Raw genomic sequence first — 25,509 nt, forward strand, 5'->3', positions numbered from 1 at the left:
GGAGACAATACCCAAACAAACGACAAAATGATGGCAGACCTTGTCAATGCAAAGAAGTGTGTGAGTCAAAGTTTTTAATGCAAAAGAAAGAAAAGGCTGACAGGTTTAAAAATAAAGCTTTTTGAAAATGCCAGCATAGATGGTAGTGTGAAACGAACAAATGGCTGTGATTATAGGAGAGCTATCTGATGTAACCCATGTGAAATAAAAGCTTCAAAAAGAAAATGAAACTGTTTCAAAGGAAATGTTCATATCAAGGTGAAGTTGGAAGAACCCAACCAAAAGTACAACCAGGCATCACAGCAGGCAGTAAAGCTACATAAAGAAGTTGCAGCCCTGAAAGACTCTGTGTTTTTCTGCCACCATATATTAATTCTTCAAAGAGTTAAAGATGATGAATATTACTTCAGAAAAATCCTGTGTTGGAACTATCAGTAATGTCAAAATAATGCATGGAGTGCAGTGGCAGGAGGTCAACAAAAAAATAGTTTATCCTTCAAGAGGAAATTATCCTCTTGTCCTTCAAGAAAAAATTGAAAGAGAATGTGAAGAGTCTCAAAAACTATTAGAAGAATTTAAAGAACGTGAGTTTAAAGGATAGCAGAATGGAATGAGCCAAGGAAAAATGGTTCAATATGGAGAACCAACTTTCATGTACAAAAGTTTGCTAATGAAAAATTAGAACTTGATGAACTTCAAGTATCAGTAAAGTATCGTGAAAAATGCCTGGAACAGAGGAAGGTGTTGCTGGTGAATCAGATCAGGTGGTTGAATGCAAGATTAACATCTAAAACTGATGAAATATTGGAGCTTCATTATGAAGAGAGAAATGACATTTTTGAACTTCGATCCAATTTGAAGTACGTAAAAGATGAGATGTGCAGTGTAGAAGAGCAAATACAGATTTTAAAAGCAGCAAGGGAAAATTCTAAGAAACAAATTGAGGATTAAATAAGTCTAAAGAGCAGTCAGTGACCAAGGAAGAAAGATTCCAAAAGGGACCAAATGTCCAGCTGAAGTTGTTAAGCTTCTAATACGGGTTCCGCAGATAACTCTGAAACAACAAAGACAATTGAATTCACCAAAATAGTTGCTGAGTGAATGAAAAGATTCTTAAGCTTGAAAAAGAAATGGGAAATGAATAAACAAATATTTGGCTAAAATTGTGAAACAAGTGAGACCACACCAGGAATATTGTATGCAGTTTTGGTCTCCTTATGTAAGGAAGGATGTTCTTGCTACAGAGGCAGTGCAGTGAAGGTCAGACTAATTTCTGAGGTGGCAGGACTAATCTAATGAGGAGAGTTTGAGTTGGTTAGGATAATATTCACTGGAGTTCAAAAGAATGAGGGGGAATCTCATAGAACTCTATAAAATTCTAACAGGACTAGACAGGGTAGATGAGGGAAGGATATTCCTCATGACTTGGGTGTCCAAAACCAGGGGTCACATCTGACGATATAGGTAAACCATGTAGGATTGAGATGAGGAGAAATTTCTTCATCCAGAGAATGCAGAGCCTGTGGCATTCACTACCACGGAAAGCAGTTGAAGCCAAAACATTGTATGTTTTCAAGAAGGGGCTAAAGGAATCAAAGGATGTGGGGGGGAAAGCAGGAGCAAGTTACTGAGTTGAATGATCAGCTATTAACATGATGAATGGTGCAGCAGGGTCAAAGGGCCAAATGGCTTACTCCTACTCCTATTTCCTGTTTCTATGAAAGGTTCCATTTTTGAAACATCAACATCCAGCATGAACACAGCCACTCGCAGAAAAATCTGAATCTACTCTAGGGATGAATGAGTGACCATTCACCTCAAAAGGAACAGGATAAACTCAGTGTGTCTGAAAAAGCAGGCAGGTCGTTGATGAGGAGAAATTCAACATGAATCAAAAATAAAATCGAATGGAGACAACCAAGTGCCTGAAACACCGAGGTATTACAATTTCAATGATAAACTGACAAAATCAACCCAAAGCAACTGAGACTACTATTCCTCCACACACTGACAAGAATGAGATCTGGAAGAATTGTCAAGCCTCAATTTGTAGGGAGTCTCATGATAGTGTGTAGAGACACAGCATGGAGATAGTATCTGGTTAGGTAGGACTATACCTAGGAGATAAATATATCATAGAATCCCTACAATGCCGCAGGATTCAGCTCTCTGACAGAGAATCTATATCCGTAGTCCCATATATTTATCCTGTTAATCCCCCTAACCTACATATCTTTTGGGCACAACTTATGTAGCTGATATAACTATATGTTTGTGTAAGTGAGCAAGAGTATATGTATGATGCATCTCACTGATGGGAAATTAAAATTAAACATGTCAAGCTGGGAAGGAATGGATGAAGTAACTATTGAAAAAAATGGTGGTTGTGGTAATGGAGAACGCCTACAGTTCAAAAGGAGGCAACTTGGCTCATTGAGTCTCCACCAACCATCTGACTTTCTTCCCAGGCCCCATCCCTGTAACCCCACATATTTACCCCACTAGGCCCCCCAAATTATACATCTTGGGATGTTAAAGGACAATTTAAGCATGGCCAATTCACCTAACCTGCACACTTTGGACTGTAGGAGGAAACCCACACAGTAACCCAAGGCTGGAATCAAACCTGGATCTTTGGCGCTGTGAGGCAGCAGTACTAACCACTATGCCACCCCTATATATTTGTATAAACAACTTATGTTTAACAACAGAAGCCTCATGATCTCTTAGCAAGACGCAAAACAACCTTATAACAATTTTCTCCTTTTTCCCTGAAGACATTGAAGCAATTTGAAGAGTTTCTGAGCAAGCCCAAAAGTAGGAAAATGTACAAAGGCCAAAAACGTTCTGCAAACTTTTTGGCTATATTTAATCTGCCCTTAAATTGTGCATATCTCTGGGCAAAAATATGCAGGGAATTTTTAGGCTATGTTATACTTGTGACAAAAACATAATTTGCTCTAACCAGCGGAAAAAGATCACAGATGAAACCAATTTTGGTTCTTAATCAAGCATCCACATGGACGCATTTTTTTTCAGCATAGTTGGTGGGTGGATAATAACGAGCAGTTGGAATATTGGTTTGTTTTGTGTTAAATTGTTGCAGATAGTAACTGGAATTTAAAACCTTATAATTGCCCACCAGAGAAAAAAGTAAAATATATTGTTGAAAATAAACTATTTAGGTTGAGCAATGAAAAATCATATTTTTCCGATGTGATTTTTCAAAACGTGAATGATCATATGAATTATATTACGTTTGCTGCAGTCTCACAGACATTTTCTGGAGTTTGCTATGAAATGAAATCTCCCCTCTTTAACCAGGCGCGCGAGTTTTTTTTTGACGAAGAGTTTGTAACATTTGAACAGCTGGCGGCAGCCGGAAAATAACAAAAAGATCGAGAGGAGCGGCGGCAGATTTAAGACAGATTCCGGTGACGAATTAAGGCGGTAGAGTTTGGTAGACAACTAGAAATTGTACTGTTAACGCAGCCCTTTGCACAGCTGTTCATCTGACATGGCCGAAGAGAAGAAGCTAAAGTTAAAGCGGAAGAGAGTTACCCAGCAGCCTGGGAGAGAGCTGAACACAAATCCGAGTGCCTGCCATCTAACTGAGGGAACCGGTAATGATCCTCCCGGAGAGGAGTAAGTTAGCGCGCCTTAGGCCTCACCTTAGTTTCTCAATTATATAGGGCTAAGATAGCTCTAGTAATGAAAGGGCAAACTGCGTAGCTGCAGGATTGTTCCAGTAAAAAGGGCTTGGACTTTGTGGAGAAAGGCAGCAGTATACTTCAGGTGAGCTGAGAAGCCTGTTTCTGGGTTGTACTTCATACTACATAATTGGGACTATTCTGCACCACTTGCAGTTTACGTTACTATCTTTGAAAAACTAAACATTAAACAAAAGTTTTGAGTTTCTAATCAAACCTACCACCATGGACATGAAATAAAAGGGGATATCTGTGAACAGGATAAAAGTTTTACATTGTATTTCACATGTGCTTCGCCTAAATCTCAACACTAAGTGTTTAAAATTGAATTTAAGTCTAAAGTTTATTTATTAGTGTCACAAATAGTAACTTCCTTGCAGTGTTGCTTCCTGTGAAAAATCCTGTAGTTGTCACACTCCGGCACATGTTTGGATTCATTGAGGGAGAATTTAGCATAGCCTGTGCATCAAATCATGTTTCAGACTGAGAGGGAACTGGAGCAACAGGAGGAAACCCACGCAGAAACAGGGAAAACGCACAGTGTCCAAACCGGGACTCGAATCCAGATCCCTGGCACTGTGAAACAGCAGTGCTAACCACTGTGCTGCCCAATTTGTTACATATCTAATACTGAGAACCTTCACTTATAAACACTAAAGTTTTTAGGCTCAAGTGTGATAATATATTAATTATAAAATGTTAAGACTTGTAGTTGTATAGTATGTTATCCTCTTTCAAAATATTAATTATATGTCCAGTGACTTGTGCAAATAAACAGCAATATTACACAAGTGGTAATGGGTTCAATGACTAGTCAGTCTAGTTATTGGTAGGAAACTGGGAGAATCTGCTCTTATTCAAACAATACACCACATCCACAAATCCATATGAACCACCATAATAAGCACAGGATATTTGTTTTAGCATCTCAAGAACTGTGCTGTACACATTCAATGCTGGACTGGAGTGTTGGTTATGTTTTGAAAGATCTTCCATTTATATAGCACCTTTCACATCTTCAGGACACTGACATTCTGTACAACTAATGGATTACACATACCAGAGTAGGGCTTGAACCCAGAATCTTATGATTCAGAAGTGGGAGTGCTGCTAACAGACAGGTTGACATTAGTGAAGCGCTCAACTGAACCCTCTGATGAGAATTTTAATATTGACTGACAAATCAACAGAACATTTTCATAGAAAAAAATCAAAAAAGCCCTACAGTGCAGAAGGAGGCCATTTGGCCCATTGGGTCTGCACCAACCGCAATCTCACCCAGGCCCTATCTGCGTAATCCCATGTATTTACCCTGCTAAGGGGAAATTTAGCGTAGCCAATCAGCCTAACCTGCACGTCTTTAGAGTGGAGGAAAGCGGAGCACCCAGAGGGAACCAACATAGAGACGGGGAGAATGTGCAACTCCGCACAGACTGAGGCCGAAATTGAACTTTGCTGTGTGAAAAAGATTTTCCTCCAATCACTATTGCTTACATTAAATAGGTGTCCTCTCATTCCCAATCCAGTCCTGAGTTGGAACAGTTTCTCCCTGTCAGAGGGTGGTGGTTGATGGTAAATATTCGTCATGGAGTTCGGTTTCGAGTGGTGTGCCTCAGGGATCTGTTTTGGGGTCACTGCTGTTTGTAATTTTTATTAATGATCTGGATGAGGGTATAGTTGGGTGGATTAGTAAATTTGCTGATGACACCAAAGTCGGAGGTGTGGTAGATTGTGAGGAAGGGTGTCATAGTTTGCAGGAAGACTTGGACAGGTTGCAGAGCTGGGCCGAGAGGTGGCGGATGGAGTTTAATGTGGAGAAGTGTGAGGTAATTCACTTTGGTAGGAATAACAGATGTGTTGAGTATAGGGCTAACGGGAGGACTTTGAATAGTGTGGATGAACAGAGGGATCTAGGTGTATGTGTACATAGATCCCTGAAAGTTGGGAATCAAGTAGATAGGGTTGTTAAGAAGGCATACGGTGTCTTGGCGTTTATTGGTAGGGGGATTGAATTTAGGAGTCGCAGCGTCATGTTGCAACTGTACACAACTCTGGTGTGGCTGCACTTGGAGTACTGTGTGCAGTTCTGGTCCCCACATTACAGGAAGGATGTGGAGGCTTTGGAGAGGGTGCAGAGGAGGTTTACCAGGATGTTGCCTGGTATGGAGGGGAGGTCCTATGAGGAGAGACTGAGGGATTTGGGGTTGTTTTCGCTGGAAAGAAGGCGGCTAAGAGGGGATCTTATTGAAACATATAAGATGATTAGAGGTTTAGATAGGGTGGACAGTGATAGCCTTTTTCCTCGGATGGAGAAAGCTAGCACGAGGGGGCATGGCTTTAAACTAAGGGGGGGTAGTTGTAGGACGGATGTCAGGGGTAGGTTCTTTACCCAGAGGGTGGTGAGGGATTGGAATGCCCTGCCTGCTGCGGTTGTAAATGCGCCTAGTTTGGGGGCATTTAAGAGATCTGTGGATAGGTTTATGGACGAAAAGGGATTGGTTTAGGTTAGTGGGTCATTGTTTTTTAACTGGTCGGTGCAACATCGTGGGCCGAAGGGCCTGTTCTGCGCTGTAATGTTCTATGTCTTCTCTAACCAAATCCCTTATGATTTTGAACATCTCTATCAAATCTCATCACAGCCTTTTCTGTCAGGAAAACAGTCCTAACATCTCCAATCTATCTTCGTAACTAAAGTTCCTCATTCCTAGAACCATTCTCTCAGGTAAGAAAAGATGGGTAACTTGTGAATGAGTGTGATAGTACTTTCTGCACAGGAGAAGAAAATTGGAGATTTAGAAAAAAATACAAACACAAACTCAAAATTATAATTAATGCTAAGTCCTTGTACTTACAGGCTGCCACTTGCTACTTCCAGCTGGCTGAACAATGATGATTTAAATGAGACTGACCACATTTGGGCTCTTTTCGTAAAATGTGTGTTTCCGGGCATGGGAGTGTCAGATTGGAAAACTGTGTCACTGCCAGATTTCCCACCAAGCCCTGAGAAGGTACTTTTTAAAAATCATTCACAGAATGTGGGTGTTGCAGGTAAGGTCAGCATTTATTGTCTATCCTGAATTGTCCTTGAAAACAAGGTGGTGAGCTGCCTCTAGACTATTACTGAGTGGCTTGCCAGGCCATTTCAGAGGGCAGTTAAGTGTCAAACACATTGCTGTGGGACTGTGAGTCCCATAGAGGCCAGACTAGGCAAGGACAGCAGATTTCCTTCCCTGAAATACATTAGTGAATTAAAAGGGTTTTAATTACAACTCAGTAGTTTCATGATCACCATTACTGATGCTCACTTTTTTTATTTCCAATGTTAATTAATTGAATTTAAATTTCCCAGCTGCCTTGCAGGGGCTAATTTTATAGGACTCCATATTCTCCATGCCCTGATTCTGTGAAAAAGTCAGCTTTCAGCCTGCAATGATATTATCCTGGGAGTCACCTTAGTAGCTTTATTGTTGGGATTCCTCCTCCATTTCTGAGGAAGTCCCACCTTGGAGAGCTATTGGCCAATCACCACATGCCAAGATCAAGTGGTGGCCATGGCAGGCAGTCCTCGAGATGAATATAAGTTTGTGATTTTGGATGGGCCTTGATTGGCCAATTAAGGGTTTCAGTAGACACTGGGGTGGGTGGATTGTATGGTTGACTGGTTCGCTCAGTTGGTTAGAGTGTGGTGCTAATAACACCAAGGTTGTGGATTTGATCCCCATACTGACTAGTTGCTATTGCCAGGCTCCTGTTATAGCAGTCAGCCGATTTAGCTCAGCTGGTTACAGCATGGCGCTAATAATGCTGAGGTCGTGGATTTGACTCCTGGCCAAGTGTAATTGTCTGTACAGTTTAGGCTAGTTTCATGTTCATCATGAAGCCCTTTGTCTGCATTGTCACGTCGCAGCCGTGCATTTTGCAATTGGTATGATAGTTCAGTGGTTGCAGCATTGTGCAAACAGGGTGCCGTGAGTTCAGTTCTCATTGGAGCCTGTGATTAAGATTATCAAAAAGAAATGCCTTTCATACTATTTGTAATTTAGGAGGACAGGTCGGAGTGGGTGCCAGGGCCACCTGCTTTATTCTCTGAGTTCCGACTGCCTTCAAATTATGCACACTGCCATTCTGGCCAACAGTGATTTTATCTATGGTGCTCTCACAGATGCTGGCGGGGGATTGTAAAATCCAGTCCCATGTCTCTGGATCATTAGTCAGGCCTCTAGGTTACAAGTTCAGTGATCTGACTAAAATGCTACCGTACTCCATTGTACGGAGACTATGAGAGTTTTTCTGACGAATTGTCATTTAGTTCAGTTAATTAATTTCTCCAGGGCCTCTGATTTTTGATACCTATTTTTGATGTCCCGATGTCACACTTATTTGGTTACTTCACCAACATGCTCCTTGACATCTGTCAGAACCATGTGTAACTGGATATAAGCTAATGCACTTAATTCTGCATTGCAATCACAAAACCTGTTTGGGAAAGAATTGCAGGGGGAAAAAACATGTCATGCATGTTGGTGTACAGTCATGAATCAATGCTTTGGTTTCTATCCTTTCACCAATGGTAAGGGAACGTCTCTACAGTCCTGAAGGATATAACTGTCAGATTATAATTCACTCACTGAGCCACACAGACCAGAAAATCCCAAACTCATTTCTCTGATCTGTACTAAAATTCTCACTCCTCATTGCAACCAATGATTCTTGCTGGAAAATGCATTTGTCTGGCAGTCTGGACAAGGTGGCAACTTTGACAAGGCATGGGTGGGTTGTTGTGGGCATGATGTTGAATGTTTTTAGGAGAAAAGAGGGGAAGAAATTGTCTAAAATATAGTCTTCCATGTTTGGAAGGTATACGGTTCACTGTTTCAGGTCAAACCAGAAGCTTAAACTTTCAATTTTTTCCAACTTTCTCCTTTCCTTCTAGGTTAAGGTTGGGTGGGAATTCTGGCTGAACTTGCCCTCAGTATTCCTGAGTGCCGAGGGCAAATGTAGCACCCCTGTTGACATCAGCCTACTCAGCTTAACCTGGGACCTGGCATGTTTATCGGCTTAGTTACTCACTGAATAAATTTGCTGAGACATCAGGGAAGCTTGAGTTTAGTTTTCTACAGCAAACAGGAGTCTAACAAAGAAACAGTTAAATAGTTCCTGTTGTGCTTTCTGGTATACTGGGAGGTTATTTTGTTCGCTGTTTATTTACTGAGCTGCTGTACAAAAATTAACAAAATTTATTTTCTTGTCTGCAGTTTGACCCTAGCTTACATCTGGGTTTCAGTCCCAGGATTAGGATAGATCTGAAGATAAATACTCCACTATCCTGTTTTAGAATCACAATTACGTCTTGACTTTTTTGTACAAAGTATGCTATTACAATAATAGAAAGGGCTCTTTATCAGAGTGGAATTATTTAATACAGGCAGATATTGTGTGTGAAATGTTTTACATAAAGCAGTGCTGCATGACTCCCATCTCTCTCTCAATGGTCCAATATAAAATATCTATGGAAATATAGCAGCTCTTGCATATGTTCTAATATCTAGATGTTTACTGTTTTGTGTATATATCACAATGTTACATATCTGTAACATGGAGTATTATATAATCTATACAAGAAGACAAAGGCTCTGTAACATGGTTACTTTTAATTAGACGTTAAAATAACTGATTGGAAAATTCTAGCTGGAGTATGTTGATGTGGTGGGACAACATCACCAACAATTGAACTGATACGAAATCCCATGTGATGTTTTGTTGGCATGAGCGAACTATGAACAGTCAGGCCTTTTCTCTACATATGCTTGTATTTGATGAATCAGCAGTTTATAGGACTCTTTGGTTTCTGTAGAACCATAGAAAATTTACAGCTCAGAAACAGGCCTTTTGGCCTTTCTTGTCTGTGCTGAACCTTTTTTTTTTGCCTAGTCCCACTGACCTGCACTTGGACCATATCCCTCCACACCCCTCTCATCCATGTACCTGTCCAAGTTTTTCTTAAATGTTAAAAGTGACCCTGCGTTTACCACTTTATCTGGCAGCTCATTCCACACTCCCACCACTCCCTGCGTGAAGAAGCCCCCCCCTAATATTCCCTTTAAACTTTTCTCCTTTCACCCTTAACCCATGCCCTCTGGTTTTGTTTTCTTCCCTAGCCTCAGTGGAAAATGCCTGCTTGCATTCACTCTATCTATACCTATCAAAATCTTATACACCTCTATCAAATCTCCCCTCGTTCTTCTACGCTCCAGGGAATAAAGTCCTAACTATTCAATCTTTCCCTGTAACTCAGCTTCTCAAGTCCCGGCAACATCCTCGTGAACCTTCTCTGCACTCTTTCTACCTTACTTACATCCTTCCTGTAACTAGGTGACCAAAACTGCACACAATACTCTAAATTCGGCCTCACCAATGCCTTGTATAACCTTACCATAACACTCCAACTTTTATACTCGATATTCCGATTTATAAAGGCCAATGTACCAAAAGCATTCTTTACGACCCTATCCACCTGTGATGTCATTTTTAGGGAAGGAACTTTTACTTTTAGGGAAGGGACTTTTACTTTGCCTCCTCACCCAAAAGTGCTGACTTCTCTGGAGGTTACGTGCCCAAGTATTGCCAGGATATACCTCCATCTAAAAGTCGTTGCCAATTGGGTGATATGCCGGCAGGCCTCTGATATCAATGGAAATACCGCATCATGAATCACTATTTGAGAAAAAAGGGAGTAAAGTGATAAATTTGGAGGAGGCCAATCTCTCACTGCAGGAGGGGAATGAAGGTGAGAATAAAGCTTCTGTTGAGTGTTATTTCTACCATACTGATAATTTCCTTTACTGGGGCAAGTAATATTATTTATTAGATGTGCATTATGTAGACACTGGCTAATTGAGTAAACCTGAACTGCATTTTGCTTCCATCCATAACAGAACTGCAAAAGCACTGAACCTGTCACCACAGACATCATCTCTGCAGGCAAAGAGATTTTCACATGGATACCTTTTCCACTTGCATGCAAAGCAGTGACTCTGGAAGGAAAACACAGATCTCGATTGTTCTCCAGTTGGGGAGATGACACCTTCAGGAATGGTGAGATGATGGATACCACTGAACCCAAAGTGGGCAGATTCCAACATTCTTTATCAGAAACAGTGCAAGGTGAAGGCATTTTATCTTCTATTGATATGACAAAGTGCCTTAATTTTACAATGGGAAATGTAAAATCTGAAGATGTTTTTGGAGTGGATTCAACAGAATTCTCTATAGAACCTGCTACAAGTAAACACGATAAATATCACCCAGCGGATGAGCGACAATGCAGAGGACACATGTCAGTTGATGTTACTCACTGTCCTGTTACATCTCTTCAGGGAGATAAAAGGGAACCAAAACAATCAGTGCTTGAATTACATTTCAATCCAAAGAACCACAAGGGGAAGACAAAAGTGCATAAAATGGCAACACAAGAGACATTGTGTGCTGAGAAGGACAATGTCGATAACCTTACAGGGGAATGTCAGGACCATTCATTCACTGTGGGTGGGTTCTGTGCTACCAGCGAGATGAATGCAGAAGGTGTTATTGATAAAGGGAGGCCTGATATGCAGATGGAAGGAGAACTGGACCTGGAGAGCTGTCCAATGTGTCTTGTCCCATTTCCAGCAGGGTAAGTTTATGTGTTGTCCCTCAGTTCCTGACTTCGTTTATTTTGTCCATTTCGTAGAAACTTATGGAGAATAACATTTGTATAACTCTGTCCAAAAGGTATTTTGTTTCTTCAGTTTAAAAAAATCTGATTATTGGGCGAAGGACATTTGAGTAAGGAAAGATGATCTGAAGAAAGTTGTGATCAAATCCTTGCTAATTTGTGTTTTTAAATCATACTTTAAACTGCTCTGGGAATTATTTTTGAGTTTTCAACTACTTTACTTTTAAGGTCTATTCCCCTTTTACCTGGCTGACCTTGCTTCAAGCCTTGGTTAAATCATTGTTGTTTCAGCTGTTCAAAACTGTACAAATTTCTACCTTGGTTAACATAGATCTTCCTTCTTGATACAATGCTTGATTTTTGCTTGCCCATCTGACTCACGGTCCTGAGAATGAAATCAGGACTTTTCCAGATGACAGATTATGGTGTCAGCTCTGACGAAGGGTCATCCAGACTCGAAATGTTGGTTTTATTCTCTTTTCACAGTTGCTGTCAGACTTGCTGAGATTTTCCAGCGTTTTCAATTTTTTCAGGTTCCAGCAACTGCAGTAATTTGCTTTTATTATTAAGGTAGAAATTTGTTGAGTCCTATTTCATGCACCCAGTTAGCCCAATACAGGGGCCCTGTGCCTCATGATAGGTTTTTGGCACTTTGTTATGCTAATGAGGAGCCTACTGCCTATTTAATAATCCCGTTGCCAAATTGGGCTGCCATGAGCATAACCTGCCTCTGGTATTCCTAATGTGTATATGGTTTGGCCAATGAAAAGATACATTTTAAAACAACGTTTTTTTAAACATATGGGGAGCCAGGAGGAGCTGGAGTGTTCCTCTCATCCCCGCAAGACTCCTGTTGGCCATGGTCCATTTATTTTCAGTTCCCACCCTCCTTCCTCCCTGCCCACTCTGTGCCTGCACTCTCAGACCTACCTGAAGATGAGGGCAGCTGTAGATAGGAATGCGGTCTGATGTTGAATTTTCAAGTTGGGTAAGCTCTGCGTAGAGGCACAACAATTGTGAAGATCAATCAAGGACTAATTTGTTGCAATCCTGGTGCCTCTATTTTCAGGATCAAAGACTGTTAGATAAATAAGTGATCAAAGATTTGGCAGATGGTATATAATGTGGAAAATGTGAGATTGTCCACCTTGCCCAGAAGAATAGAAAAGCAGAAAATTATCCAGAGACTGCAGAATGTTGTAATATAAAGGGATCTGGGTGTCCTTGTATGCGAATCCAGAAAAATCAACATGCAGGTAATGTTGATTAGGGAGGCAAATGGAAAGTTTTAAGTTTATTAGTGCCGCAAGTAGGCTTACATTAATATCGCAATGAAGTTACTGTGAAAATCGCTTAGTTGTCACATTCCGGTGACTGTTTAGACACACTGAGGGAGAATTTAGCATGGCCAATGCACTGGACCAGTCTTTCAGACTTGTGGGAGGAAACTGGAGCACTCAGAGGAAACCCGCAGACACGGGAAGAATGTGCAGACACTGCACGGACAGTGACCCAAGCTGGGAATTGAACCCAGGTCTCTGGTACTGTGAGAGCAGTGCTAACCACTGTGCCACCGTGACAGTTTTGGCCTTTATTACAAGAGAAATGGAGCATAAAAGTCGGGAAGTCAGTCTACAATTGTATAGAACATTGTTGAGACCACACCTGGGGGACTATGTACAGTTTTGATCACCTTACTTGAGGGAAATACTTGCATTGGAAGTAGTTCAGAGAAGGTGACTCCTGGAATGAGGGGATTGTTTTATGAGGAAAGGTTGATCAGATTTGGCCTACACTCGTTGGAGTTTAGAAAAATATGGGGGTGAATTTATTGAAACATATGATCCTGAGGGGACATCTAGAACTAGGGGGCACAATTTTAAAAAAAAAAGGGAATCTCCTATTTAACACAGACAAGAAGAAGAAATTTCTTCTCTTGTTAGTGTTTGGAGTTATATAGCAAGCAGTTGAGGCTGAATCATTGATTATATTCAAGGCTGAGTTAGACAGGTTTTTGATCTACCGGAAGTATAGAGTTATGGGGACAGGAAGGAAAGTGGAGTTGAGGCCAAATTAGATCAGCTATGATCTTATTGAATGGTGGAGCAGGTTTGAGGGGCCAAATAGCCTACTCCTAACTCTTATGTTCTTTGATCTATGTTTTGATCTACATCTACTCTTGAAATGTAAAAACAGAAAATACTGGCAATACCCAGCAGGTCTAGCAGATCTGTGGAAAAAAAAAGTGTTAATGTTTTATAATAACTCATCGTATATTATCGGTCTCCTTCAGAAATTTTCAGTTTTTATTTTAGATGGCCAATAGTTTTACTTTTGTGGGCTGTTTTAACTTGTTTCCGCAAAATATGACTGGTTAAATGCATGAGCTTGAGGAACTGACCCATACAGGCCAGAAAGATCCCAGACTTGGTTCCCAGTCAGTCTATTGAGTTCTCAGTAAGTGGGGTAGGAGTAGGGAATTATCCAGGATTCCTGTTGCTATCCACTATTCAGCAACCTCTGTATGTGATGTCACTTGAGGGCAGTGGTACATCCTGAAATCAAATATGCCTGTTACTCGTTGACCAGATTTGCATATCAAGAATATCCACTTGGTTGAGACACTGGATGCCACGTATGCATCCAAGAACAGCCCAACAACAAAGACCTGTGTTTATTTGGTGCCTTTAAAATAATTCTGCACAGGATGATTAAAAAGCAAAATTTGATACTGAGCACAATGATATTAAAGCAGAAAACCAAATACATGGTCAAAGAGGTAGGTTTTAAGGAGTGTTTTGAGAGGAGAAAAGTGAGATGGAGAAAAGAAGAGGTTTAGGGAAGGAATTCTAGAGTATAGGGTGCAGCAGCTGAATGCATGACCGCCAATAGTGGGGCAATTTTTTAAAAAAAGTGCTCAAGAGATCAGCATTGGAGGAACACATATCTTGGAGGGTTGTGCAACTGCAGATTAAAGGTAGGGAAGACCGAGACCAAGGAAGCAAATTTTAAAATAGAGGCATTGCTTAACTGGGAGCTGGAGTAGGTGATCAAGCATGGTTGATGGGGGAGTGGAACTTGGTGGTGGTGGGGGGTGGGGTGCTCCTTAACACAGTTTAAACCATGGAATTCTTTGCAATGTCATGAATAAATTGTTTAAATCCTGGCTTTACAAAGAGAAATTTTAGTTTAAGAAAAGCTGCATTTATGTAGGTATTAGCATACAGAATGAGGGACACAGCTGAGATTCACTCACTTTCAAGGTCTTTGGCTTCAAAGTTAATCTTTCAAACTTTTAAATCTTTCAGTTTGAAGTGTGGAAACTGTTACTTTACTACTTTAGTTCCCCCAAAACAAACCTGAAGAGAGTTCAAGTGCCCTTATTCTACATTGCTGTAGGTTTTTTTTACACAGGAGAAATTCCAGTTGTAACTTTGAATTTTGTGTAAGGATTTTTATTTGAGGTAAAAAGGAAAGCATGTTTTGTCGCGAAATGTTTTAAGTTTGAAAAGTAGTCTCATACCCACTGTAGACAAAACAGAAAGCTGATAGGCTAAACAGAATTATATTTATTTAGGTTAGACCTTCTGTCAGCCTCTGCTAATCAAAGACTGTGTAAGGGAGCTGGGGGGAGAGGTCCTTGAGCAATCTGCAGGAGGGTGAAAGGTGACAGAAATCCCATCTTCACCGCTTTAATGACAGGATCAGAGGAGCAGAAGCTAATTCCTGTCTGGGAAATATAGTCTGAGGCCTCGATTAGTTGTGACGGGCTCCGTCAGTGTCTCTAAGTTAATCGATCCCTGAAAACTGAGATTTTTTAAGTCACCAAATTCATTTTAGACCGGGGCAGTTTAAATTATTTTAGCCTGGCTGCAAAATGTTGAAACATTCAAGGTTACTGAATGACTCTCTGAGACCACTCTTGACCCCAACAGTAATAGAATGACAGTAATGAGATAACGTGGCTCAGTGAACGTTTTCAGATTAACATCCACATGCGGCTGATTCTGGGCTTGTCGCAATTTTTTGTGCCCAATTTTCTTCAACACCAACTTAAATTTATTATAAAGTCTTAAAGTCTTTAATGTAGACAAAAATCCCAAGTCAAGTTTGTGGAAATATTAGGACAAGTGACAAAATGCAGAGGGGTTTAGGGAGGGAATTCTTGAGCTTGGGGTAAATGCGGCTGAAGGCACAGCCCCGAATGATGGAGGGAAGGGAATCTGAGATTTCCCAGAGGCCTGAAAATGCAGAGGTTTCAGAGTTTTGTAAGGTTGGAAGAGAGAGAGGGCAAAGCCATGGAGGGATTGAAAACTAGGATGAAAACTTTAAATTTTCTGAACTAAAAGCCAGAGTAGGTCAGTGCGTATAGGAGTGATAGGTGACTGGGCTTTGATGAATTTCTTCCACATATTTATTCAGTTTTGTTGTGGTTAGTATCAAAGTTTACAAAAACAAAGAAAAAAAACAGTCTACTGGTGGAACTGGCAGACATCGCTTCAGCGCTAGCCATTTTAACAAAGGACACAGATTTAAAAAATAGCTTAAAGGTGTTATATATTTAAGTGGTTGCAGCTTGCTGAAAAATTGATCGCATGATTTGATGTCATTAGGGTATTGCAAAGGCAGCTGTTATACTTCCAGTCTCTTCTCTGTATTGGTACGAGCTCTTAGAACAAATTGTTAGTTTGAATCTGTGTGTGCAACCACGTCTTTTTCTTTTTGTGTAAAATCCACAATCCCTAACATGATTAGGACATTACAAAAAGAAACTAATACCTGGAAGTGAATTTATGGGTTATAACATTTGGGTTTGAGGTCAGTGTTCACTAAAAAACTGAATTTATTGGAATTAAAGTGCCATGTACATTAGTTCTATATTTTTCTCCAGGTTTTCTGCAGAGTGACATTTTGTTTTCACCCAAATTACACATTAATTCAAATTAAAGGGTTGCTGTGCATGAAAATGTATGTGACAGAACTCTGTGCTTGTTGATAATCATACAATTCAATTATATTTGTATTCAACACACGATGGAATGTTTCTGCTCAGTCACATTGTTCCTGAACAGAAAAGATTTGGGGAAAGATATTCTTTTGCAGACAACTCCGTTTGATCTACATAATTTTTTTCTAGAATTTTTTTTTGTTTATGATTCTGTCTGCATCCAAGCAGTGTGTTACCAGAAAATTAGCTAATTAGCCAGTGCTACCTCAGTTGGGAAGTGGGCGGGCAGAATCCAATGCCCTTCCCAGGGGCAAGGTTGATGGAATTATACTTAATCAGTTGGGAGGGATGGCAGTAGGGATTCAGCTGCCTTCTTGTTTCTGCTGTGAGTAAATTTTTGGCAGTGGGGCTTGTGAATACCCTTCCTGCCTTGTCACCAATTGAAACCCTCAAGTGAGAAATTAATGTGCACCTAAGGGCTTCATTCTGTTGCTGCTGTTTATTAACCCAACAAAGGATGGGGGTGGGGGGCACACCATGCAGGGAGTGTGACAATGCACACTGTTTTGTGGTTGCTAGTAGGCTTCCATGTCTCATTCCAAGCTCTTAATTGAGGGACCCAGCATTGGGAAGATGGGACCCACTGAGAACCACCCCTTGCACTTGTTACCACACACCGTTCCCCCATGACTCCCTTCCCCCACTGTAACTCACTTGTGACCTGAGTGTGTCAGTGATCCGTGGGCCTTGGATGGGTGCATTTCTGGCCATAGCCCATGTCTCTCTGACACTGCCGAGAAAGGCATAGCTGCTGGCCTCTGACTTTCCCTTCGGGACCTTGATCCTGGGGAATGTCCATTGCTGCCCATTTTGTGACAGCTCAGCTTGGAAGTAAATGACATGGGATGCTCACTGGCTGTCCAGTCAGTGGGCAAGGTTTCTGTTTCCTACAGACAGGTATGATCTTTGTGGTTGCTCCTTTTTGCCTCATTAGCTTGCAAATACTCACCATTGAGGTACTGAAGTGTAACTGGAGCCCACAGAATCAACATCAAGGGCAAGATGTTTGGGCCCTCCAAGGTCAGGAGTGGAAATGTACAGGGCCCAGAAATTGTGGTGTGGGCTGGCATTATGATTTCCCAACACTGTCCCATTTTATGGAAAGTGGGTTTGAGGCCTGGCTGCCAGTTTCCAAAGCAGCAGCCTCCACGAGCGGGCAACCGATTAAATTCATAAAGAGCCTTTTGAGGAGACCAACTGGGATTTTCCTAAGGCTGTGAGGACACAATTAGTCCGCATAGGGATATAGATAGGTAAATGAGGAAGTGACAATTGTAGTATAATGTATAAAAAAGGTGATTATTCACTTTAGTAGGAAGAATGGAAAAATAGAATGTAATTCAAATTGTAAAAACTATTAAATGTTGGTGTTGAGGAATTTTGGAGTCCTTTGTACAAAGCAAAGTTAGCATATGTGGGAGGAATGAGGGGATTTTCATTGTGTGTCTGGTGAGATTGAAGTGATGAATGAAAATAGCAGTGGAAACAAATTGTAGAATTATGGAGCAAGAGCTGGGGAATAGGACTACAACAGTATAAAAACACCATGCTTGATAAACTCAGCAGGCCTGGCAGCACCTGTGGGGAGAGAAACAGAGTTAACATTTCAAATCTGTATGACTTCTTCAGCGCCAGTTGTACAGACTTGAAACGTTAACTCTGGCACCTACTGAGTTTATCCAGTATTTTCTAGTTTTATTTCTAATTTCCAGCATCCACAGTATTTTGCTTTTATTATATAAGGGGAATAGGACTAATGGGGTAACTCTTTGAAAAAGCTGGCACAGGCATGATGGGCAGAATGACTGCCTCCTGGTGCTGTATGATTTGAAGGTCTGTCCCTTTTAGTATGTGGCCACCTTTTGGTTGCCATTTTCACAGTATTAAGCAACAAAATCATCATTTTATGGACCGAGAGAGGCTAAATCCCAGCAGTGAAGTCATTCCTTTTCTTACATTACTCACTCTCTTGCCCATTTATCATTGACAATGTTTCTCAGCTGTTTCCTATTCTCTGTGTTAGAGCACAATTATTCTGGCTGAGGAATAATAATGAAATATGGGAAAAAATTGCACAAGGGCAGAAAAACACAGCTCAAAATTATGTACAGTATAAGTAAGTGATTTTTCTTGTAATCAATTAAATATATGCTATATCCCTGTAGTTCCATATGGTTTACGGGAGGGAATTACTGCGTTCATTAATTCTAACAAAATAAAGTTGAAATGGGTGTAAACTTATGTTCTCTGCTTTTGAAAATAACGATGACAGGATTTAATGCTCAATTCTGATCAAATTAATTGAATTAGAGTCAATGAATTCAGTGTCTATCAGAAACCCAGAAGCAATAAAACACCAGAAATGGGTAAAACTATGTTAAATGTGTATATGTTAAGTGCAACAAATGAAGTACGTTTTTAATGAAATTGATCATCTGTTTGTTTATCATAAGATGTGTACAAACAAAGGGAATTGTTCAGTCTATCATTCTAAAACAAGATTATCCCCACCTCTCTGCTAATCCTGATTTCAGGCTTTTTCCATTCCTCATTGAGAAATTCATTCCGTATCGATCATTGTGTGTGTGAAATGGATCTGCCTGATTTCAGTCTTAAATTTACTTCACAAATCACAAAGAACAACTCTAGCTCTTTTTTTTTCCCCTGATAACTCAATCTACTGATACAGAGGATCATTTTGGTGGCTGTCTCCCAGGGATGTATGTCTCCCTTGTGTTTTGGTGAACAGAATTGGACAGAGTGCTCAGGAGCACAGAGAGTCATCAATTTAAAACCTCTTCCTGAGTGAGAAGAGAGATGACAGTTTTCCTCTCTCGTGCACAGTCGTTAGAACTGTGGAACAGTTTGGCATGAGACGCAAGACTGAAATCACTGCATATCTTTTAGGGGAGATTGGATACGTTTCTGATGGGGTGAGCAGGGCAGTGTTATTTGTTTTGAGGTTTCTTGTTTCTTTCCAGCACAGACCATATCAGGCAGAGTGTACTGGGAACCTTTATGCTTTGTTAAATTTTTGCCTTACTGATTTGGTATATAGTTCTGCATTCCATTTGTTTTGTTGATTACTGCACCACTACAATGACACTGAGGTAGATCTTGCAGCTCTTTCTAACAACTATAAACTTTTCCTCACCCGTTTGGTTCCCCCTATGGCAATCACACACTGTATCCTGTCCATTCTTCTTGTGTAAGCACAGACAGTGTACCTATTGGGGTATTTTACAGCACCGGCAAAAATCACATCCATGTGCACATACTTTCCAGCAGGCCTAACTAAACTGGAGCAGGAACATAGGTAGACATTCCCTTCTCCAATCTAAGAACAAACTTGTAGAGCCATACTGTTATCCTGGTGAGAACCTCACATTTAGTATAAACCAAGGATGTTCCTGGTCAATTCAACTCATCTACTCACTTCCTTGATAAATGAAGCCATTTGTGGAGCTCCTCAGTTTGCTCTGTCTGTAAATATGTACACCGTAACTTATTCCTGTACTTAGTGAAAAATAACCATATACTTGTGATTTATCTTCAAATGTGACATTACATAACATCTCAAAACATTTATAAAAACAGCAACAGAAAAAATGCTTTTAACAGAAACCTTGTGTGTTCCAACAAATGGTTCAATTTCTCTAGTTATTTTGTGTGTCTTCTTTCTTCAAGGATTTATGGTGAGCATAAACACCATGAAGTCATCTAACCCTGCCCCCCTGACACCAACACATGGAAGACAGCCCTGTGATTCATAGAGATATCTATTACCCTCTTCATTGTAATACTTAGATTTCACCAGGGTGTGCTGTCAATCATGAAAAATTGCAGAGTTTTTGAAAAATAAATGTGTATCCCCCGTTCCTTTTCTTTATTCTGGCAAACAGCAGAAATTGAGCCTTCTGTTTTCGGTCTTGCTAGTGAGAATTATAAATAGAACTGTTTCTTCACAATACTACCTCTGGCATAGCATAGTACTTACAATACTTAATGCATATGTTCTTTTTCTACCTTGTTCTGTTCAACATTTTGCATCCTTTTCTTTCAGAATCTTTCTTTCATTAGCACTAGGTTTTGTCTCTTTTGTCCCCATTTCCCTCAGCATTTTACAATCAACATTACCATTGTTCTGAAATGATGAGTAAAGTGCTGGAAACACGTCTTGTTAGAAATGTTTTTACATACTTTATTTTCATGTGAATTACTCTGAAATGTAGTGATTGTTGTGTAGTTAAAAGAAGCAGCTATTTTGTACATGGCTCAATTTCACAAATGACAGTGAGATGCTCTAATATTAATCTGCTTCCAGTTGTGGGAAAAATGTTGGCCAGAAACTGAGAACAAAAATTCACCCTCTCTTGGTCATTGAGCAATACAGACAGAAGCACAATAATGAGTTAGAAATCTTTGACAGTAGATTTTCTCCATCTAAGTTTCCATTGACCCTTAAAATTTTGGTTCCGTCAGTGATAGTTTAAATCTTATCACCGATAACGTCCCAGGTTCAATTCCAGGTCCACGTTGAGTTAATAGTGAAAGCTTGATATTTGTAGAGGCTATGTGAGGGAAGCGTAAAATTAGACAGTTTCCACATGATTGAAGTCCAGAAATCTCTATCAGAAAATATCCGAACAAGAATAAGCTCTTGTATCACCAATGCTTGAACAACTTGCGAAAAATCACCGTCCAGGTTTGTATGTGAAGAATTGTCAATTGAGTGAGGTACTGAGCAAAAGGACTTGCCATGCTATTGTACGACAATACATGATGGCTCATATAGCACTGGACAGGGACAATTTGGTAGACCTCCCCTTCCAATGATGCGACAAGAAGTATGATCATATCAGACTGCTGACGAGGCTATGGTATGTGGTGTATTTTTAAATTTTGTTTATTTTGTTCCAATTTTCTTGATGGCATGAATTTCAAATGCACAGAAACTGCTGCACTTTGTGGGCTGGATTCATCACCTTCTCATCATTAATTGGCAGAAAATTCAGTGGAAGACAATAAAGGCTGTCAGTAAAGATAAGCATTTTGATTAATGAGTTTCCTATTTGATGTTTCCCACTTCCAGTACTAAAGCAGAAAGGAAATGAATGCATTGCTGTGTCTCCAGACTGAGACAATAGTATTTGTGAAGTTTTTTTTATAAACCCATCCTAACTAACTAACTAGGATCCAGCTGTAAAAACAGATACTGATCCAGGTGTGATATGTGAATGAGCCCCTAAACCTTAGCTGTGGAGAGAAGTCGAGTAGGTGAATATTGGTAGCTCCATCTACACCAAAAACATATGTCTTTGTTCCTTCTGATTGCTGCACAGAGGCATGATTCTCCTTTATTCAAAGCATGCACCATTCAGAGAGACTGCCACACAGACCTCATTGTAGAAAGATATTTGCAAATAGTGCAGCTAGACATGGGACATGGATTGGAGCCTTCAAAAAATCTAGTGCCATGTTCACTGGAACAAGAGATAATTAATACAGTGTTGAAAATTTTGCAAGGGTAAGAACAAAAACAAATTCCATTGGGGCATGAGCATTAAAAAAGGATTAGAAGGAAACTTTCAGTGATAAGATATAGATACCAGAATGAGTTAATAAAGCTTATTAGTCATTTAAGAGGGACTGGAGAGACAAAACATTGCAAGGGCAGAAAAATTGTAGTTGTTACAATAGGCATTAGCATGGTCACTATGGGGCAAATGGCTTTCTTTTCTGAACTTTTACATGACTGTATCACATTCTGGTTATGTAATATATGTACAAAGTTTGACACATTTAAGCTTCTCACCATTTTTTGTTTTTCTGAAGAAACTGCCCTCAGACGCAGTTCCACAGAAGCCCTTCACAACTTCAAGTCGTCATTGTTTGTTAACTGGAGCAGGGTCAGTTGACGTGACAGCTAAATTGATGCTCATTCTCCACTAAAGTCCGTATACACTTCCAGCAGGGGTCACTGCATCACCTACAGCCACTTGACTGAGATCAGATAACTATCAGCATCAGCACCTGGGACCTTCCTCGTTGGTTAGGTTCAGCGGTTTACAAGATAAAATCTGGGGAGAAAGTCAAGTTTGTTTAATCTGCTTACAACCATAACAGGTTACCTTCTTTTTGTAACCTCTTTCTAAAAAGGGTTTGTTCTTTATTTCACTGATGCGCTTCAGCTCTTTTCTACATTGTGAAATAAGTTACTGAGAGTGGCTGCCTCCTGGATAGTGATTTAACTTTTAGTGAGGCTGAAAGGAATCACTGCTATATTGCCCTAATCAGTCTGTCTTTGCACCCGTTCCTTTGCAGAGGGAACACTGGATGAACAGATCGATTTGATGTATAACATTACTTTGTGTTCCAAGTTATAAAAACTTAGTGTGCCTTGAGTTAAAATGAAAAATAATTGCTTCCTGATAATTATATTAGGGGTTCTTTACCTTTCTTGATTCTCAGCTTTCAGAAAGAAATTTGATAACTTATTGTGGCAAGCTGAGAGTTTGTTCCTTGTCCCTGAAGTAGCATGCCTGTGTTATTTCTCTTTGAGTTTCTGTGATGAAGTTAAATCAACTCCTAATTTGGTAAATGAAGATGTGATAATTCCCAAACTTGAACTTACAATTTTCTTTCAGGGGCTGTATTGGAACCAAGAAGATTTAAACGCTCATCTTGATGCTCCGTTTAATTTGTAGCCCTCAGACTACACATTGTATGAATTCGAGTTAATTGTCTTGCATTGTACTGAGTAGAGAATGTTTTTCTTTTCCAGATTCACTGTGTTGGAAGTTGATAGTCATCTCGCCAAATGTCTCTCTGAAAGCACAGAAGATGTGATATGGTAATTACCTGGACAAAGGAGTACCATATTAAAGCAGCTTAGATATATTGCAACAAGGTCTATAAATAAAGTGCTAGGAGCTGAAATGTCAGACTGCAATTCTGATGATATTCTATGCTTTGTTGGCTTTAAAAATATTTGATGAGAACTGGCTAATATTAGCTAAGTTGGAGTTCTCTATCTAGATCAGCTGTTACCATTTTATCACTGAGGTCAGATTGTCCCTTATTGTACATTGTTAGCAATATGCTCAGTTGCTTGGTTAGCAGTTTGATATGCTACCCCTTTTTTTGAGGATATTGATTTCTTACAGGTTGTCAAGTACTCTCCAATATTTCATTTGTGCCCATTAGTCATAGTTTAGTCTCTACAATGGTGGTCATCAGGGTATGTTCTGCAGGTGGGTTCAAGCTAAACAAGTCCTACCTATGCCCATGCATTTCTAAGGGATTGCTGACTTGGAAGAGGAAACCCTGTGTGATTTTGAATCTGTAACTCAAGGGTTACAGCTGACAGCTATTATAGCATGCATACGATATTAATAGCAGTAATAACTGAAATGGTCCAAGGTCCCTCATTGTGGGCAGCCATATTACTAAGCTATTGATTGGATAGGGTTATTGAACCCAGTAAATTGAAATGTAAATAGTGAGTATTTCCTTAAAAAAAAGTGGGATTACTTTGGTGATCAGGATTGTTGGTTGAAAGGTTAAACTATATGAGCATAAAAATGAGAGGAACGTATGTCTCTAAGAGTTAATATCAGGCCTCTTTTTCATATCTGTACCAGTTCTTTTTGTTTTGTTCACCTCAGTTCCTCTCAAGATGAAGAAACAATTCAAGTTGAGCCTCGGTGGAGAAATCTGTATAATTGTTCAAAGAGTGTGTGCGTAACTTTTACAATGGAGTTTATCACTAAGTTTGGAAACATGGTTTGGGCACCGATACAAAGACCATCAGGATGATGACATTTGTCTTGTAATAAAAGGTCAAAAATACAAATAATAAAAGAAACATGCTTAACAAAGGGCAACAGTTTATGATGTGTTAATGTGTTTCGGTCCTTCATTCTGTAAGGTTCTTGTTTAAAGTGAAGTTTGGCTGATAGTCGCATCTTTGGAAGACCAAGGAAAGACATTTTTCCAAACAGTGATATTCAGCTTGGAGCTTTTCCACTGTCTTCGGATACTGGGGACAGGAACTATCCACAACCTTTCAAAATAGTGAGAAGGATCTGGAGGCATGAGTCCCATTCCTGACAAATCTAATTTTTGCTGGTAGAGGAAAAGGTGGGACATGATTCACACAGGAGGGAAACCTGAACTCAGCAGGGCCACTTGAATTTGTTGCTGAGTTCATTGAGGTCCCACTTTCCCTGTTGTAAGGGATGTAGCGCACTGTAAGAGTCATTAATTTATGGAGTTGACATAAACACTCAGTGGATAAGGTTTGTACAACTGTCGTGATGCCTTGTTCTTAAACTTTAAAACATCACTATTGTTGTCAGTGAGAGAGTTTAAAAACTCTGCTGGACTCTTTTTGATTGACAGTAGCATTTTGGTCTTGCATTTTACAATAGAGCTGTTTGCTAAAATTCCTCCAAGTGCAACATGTCATTATGAATGCCTGGCAGAGTTTCAAAATCTAGTTATCTCTTCAGGGTTTCAGAGTTCACTTCCGATTTGCAGTGTATTAAAGGAATAGCAGTCTTTGATGTGAAGGCTAATAGAAAATTGTTTTTATAAGAAATTAGTCACAAGATTTAAAAGCTGTGAATAAGTTCTGTGTATGATTTTTTTCAATATTCAAATGTGTAGAGTGAGAGCTGTAGTAGGTTATCATCATCTCCTCATGCCCCCTTAAGTCTGCTTATGGTGAGTGCTGGATGAGTCATCTTGAAGGTGGCAATGGCGAGTATGAGAGGCTATTGTGATGATACTATGCTATTTAGGCATATGTTATAGTTGAACTGTATTGTTAATTAAAGTTTGTTTTGATAAAAGCTTCCATTTTTCATCAGCATCACATCTAGATTGAAACATTTTATCCCTACACTAATGCCAAAATAGGGAATTGTTGGGGGTCTAGTCTGGTGTCACAATATACCTTGGGGTTTCTGATCTGGTACACGAATAGCATGTGGAGAAATTATTTGGAGATAATGAGTTGGCATTGAGGGTAGATAGCAGGAGGCTGCAATTTTGTAAAGCAACTAGGTTAAAGT

General features: G+C 39.9%; 2 protein-coding genes across 4 annotated transcripts in view; one reads left to right on the forward strand and one right to left on the reverse strand.

Annotated features, from left to right (window-relative positions):
- The first annotated feature begins 3,308 nt into the window (after nt 1-3,308).
- On the forward strand, nt 3,309-25,399 carry LOC145337666 (uncharacterized). 2 transcript variants are annotated; one of them, XM_080182479.1, is made up of 5 exons: nt 3,309-3,645; nt 6,565-6,718; nt 10,646-11,382; nt 23,217-23,285; nt 24,100-25,397. In XM_080182479.1, the coding sequence occupies exons 1-5, from the start codon at nt 3,518-3,520 to the stop codon at nt 24,248-24,250; spliced, it is 1,239 nt and encodes a 412-aa protein (XP_080038605.1). In that variant the 5' UTR covers nt 3,309-3,517; the 3' UTR covers nt 24,251-25,397. The 2 variants fall into 2 exon arrangements, with proteins under 2 accessions (XP_080038605.1, XP_080038606.1); XM_080182480.1 differs by lacking the exon at nt 3,309-3,645 and adding an exon at nt 3,661-3,795 and having other exon boundaries at nt 24,100-25,399.
- Nucleotides 19,441-25,509, reverse strand: part of prkcz (protein kinase C, zeta) — a 480,227-nt gene continuing 474,158 nt past the window's right edge. The window contains exons 19-21 of one of the 2 annotated variants that reach the window (XM_080182477.1): nt 23,067-23,260; nt 22,248-22,512; nt 19,441-21,003 (exon numbers count right to left, since the gene is read on the reverse strand). The gene's annotated coding sequence lies outside the window, so the exon portion shown is untranslated. Of the gene's footprint in view, nt 21,004-22,247; nt 23,261-25,509 lie in introns of both variants that reach the window. The other variant, XM_080182476.1, reaches the window with a different exon arrangement.

This window comes from Carcharhinus amblyrhynchos, unplaced genomic scaffold, assembly GCF_965287045.1.
Source record: "Carcharhinus amblyrhynchos unplaced genomic scaffold, sCarAmb.v2.hapA scaffold_56, whole genome shotgun sequence".
NCBI lineage: Eukaryota > Metazoa > Chordata > Chondrichthyes > Carcharhiniformes > Carcharhinidae > Carcharhinus > Carcharhinus amblyrhynchos.

Bases quoted from the DNA above. Each gene is read 5' to 3' on its own strand.
- LOC145337666 (XM_080182479.1), top strand. From the start codon at position 3,518: ATGGCCGAAGAGAAGAAGCTAAAGTTAAAGCGGAAGAGAGTTACCCAG. The intron at 3,646-6,564 runs GTAAGTTAGCGC...TTGTACTTACAG, and splicing joins AATGATCCTCCCGGAGAGGA to GCTGCCACTTGCTACTTCCA. The intron at 6,719-10,645 runs GTACTTTTTAAA...CATCCATAACAG, and splicing joins TCCCACCAAGCCCTGAGAAG to AACTGCAAAAGCACTGAACC.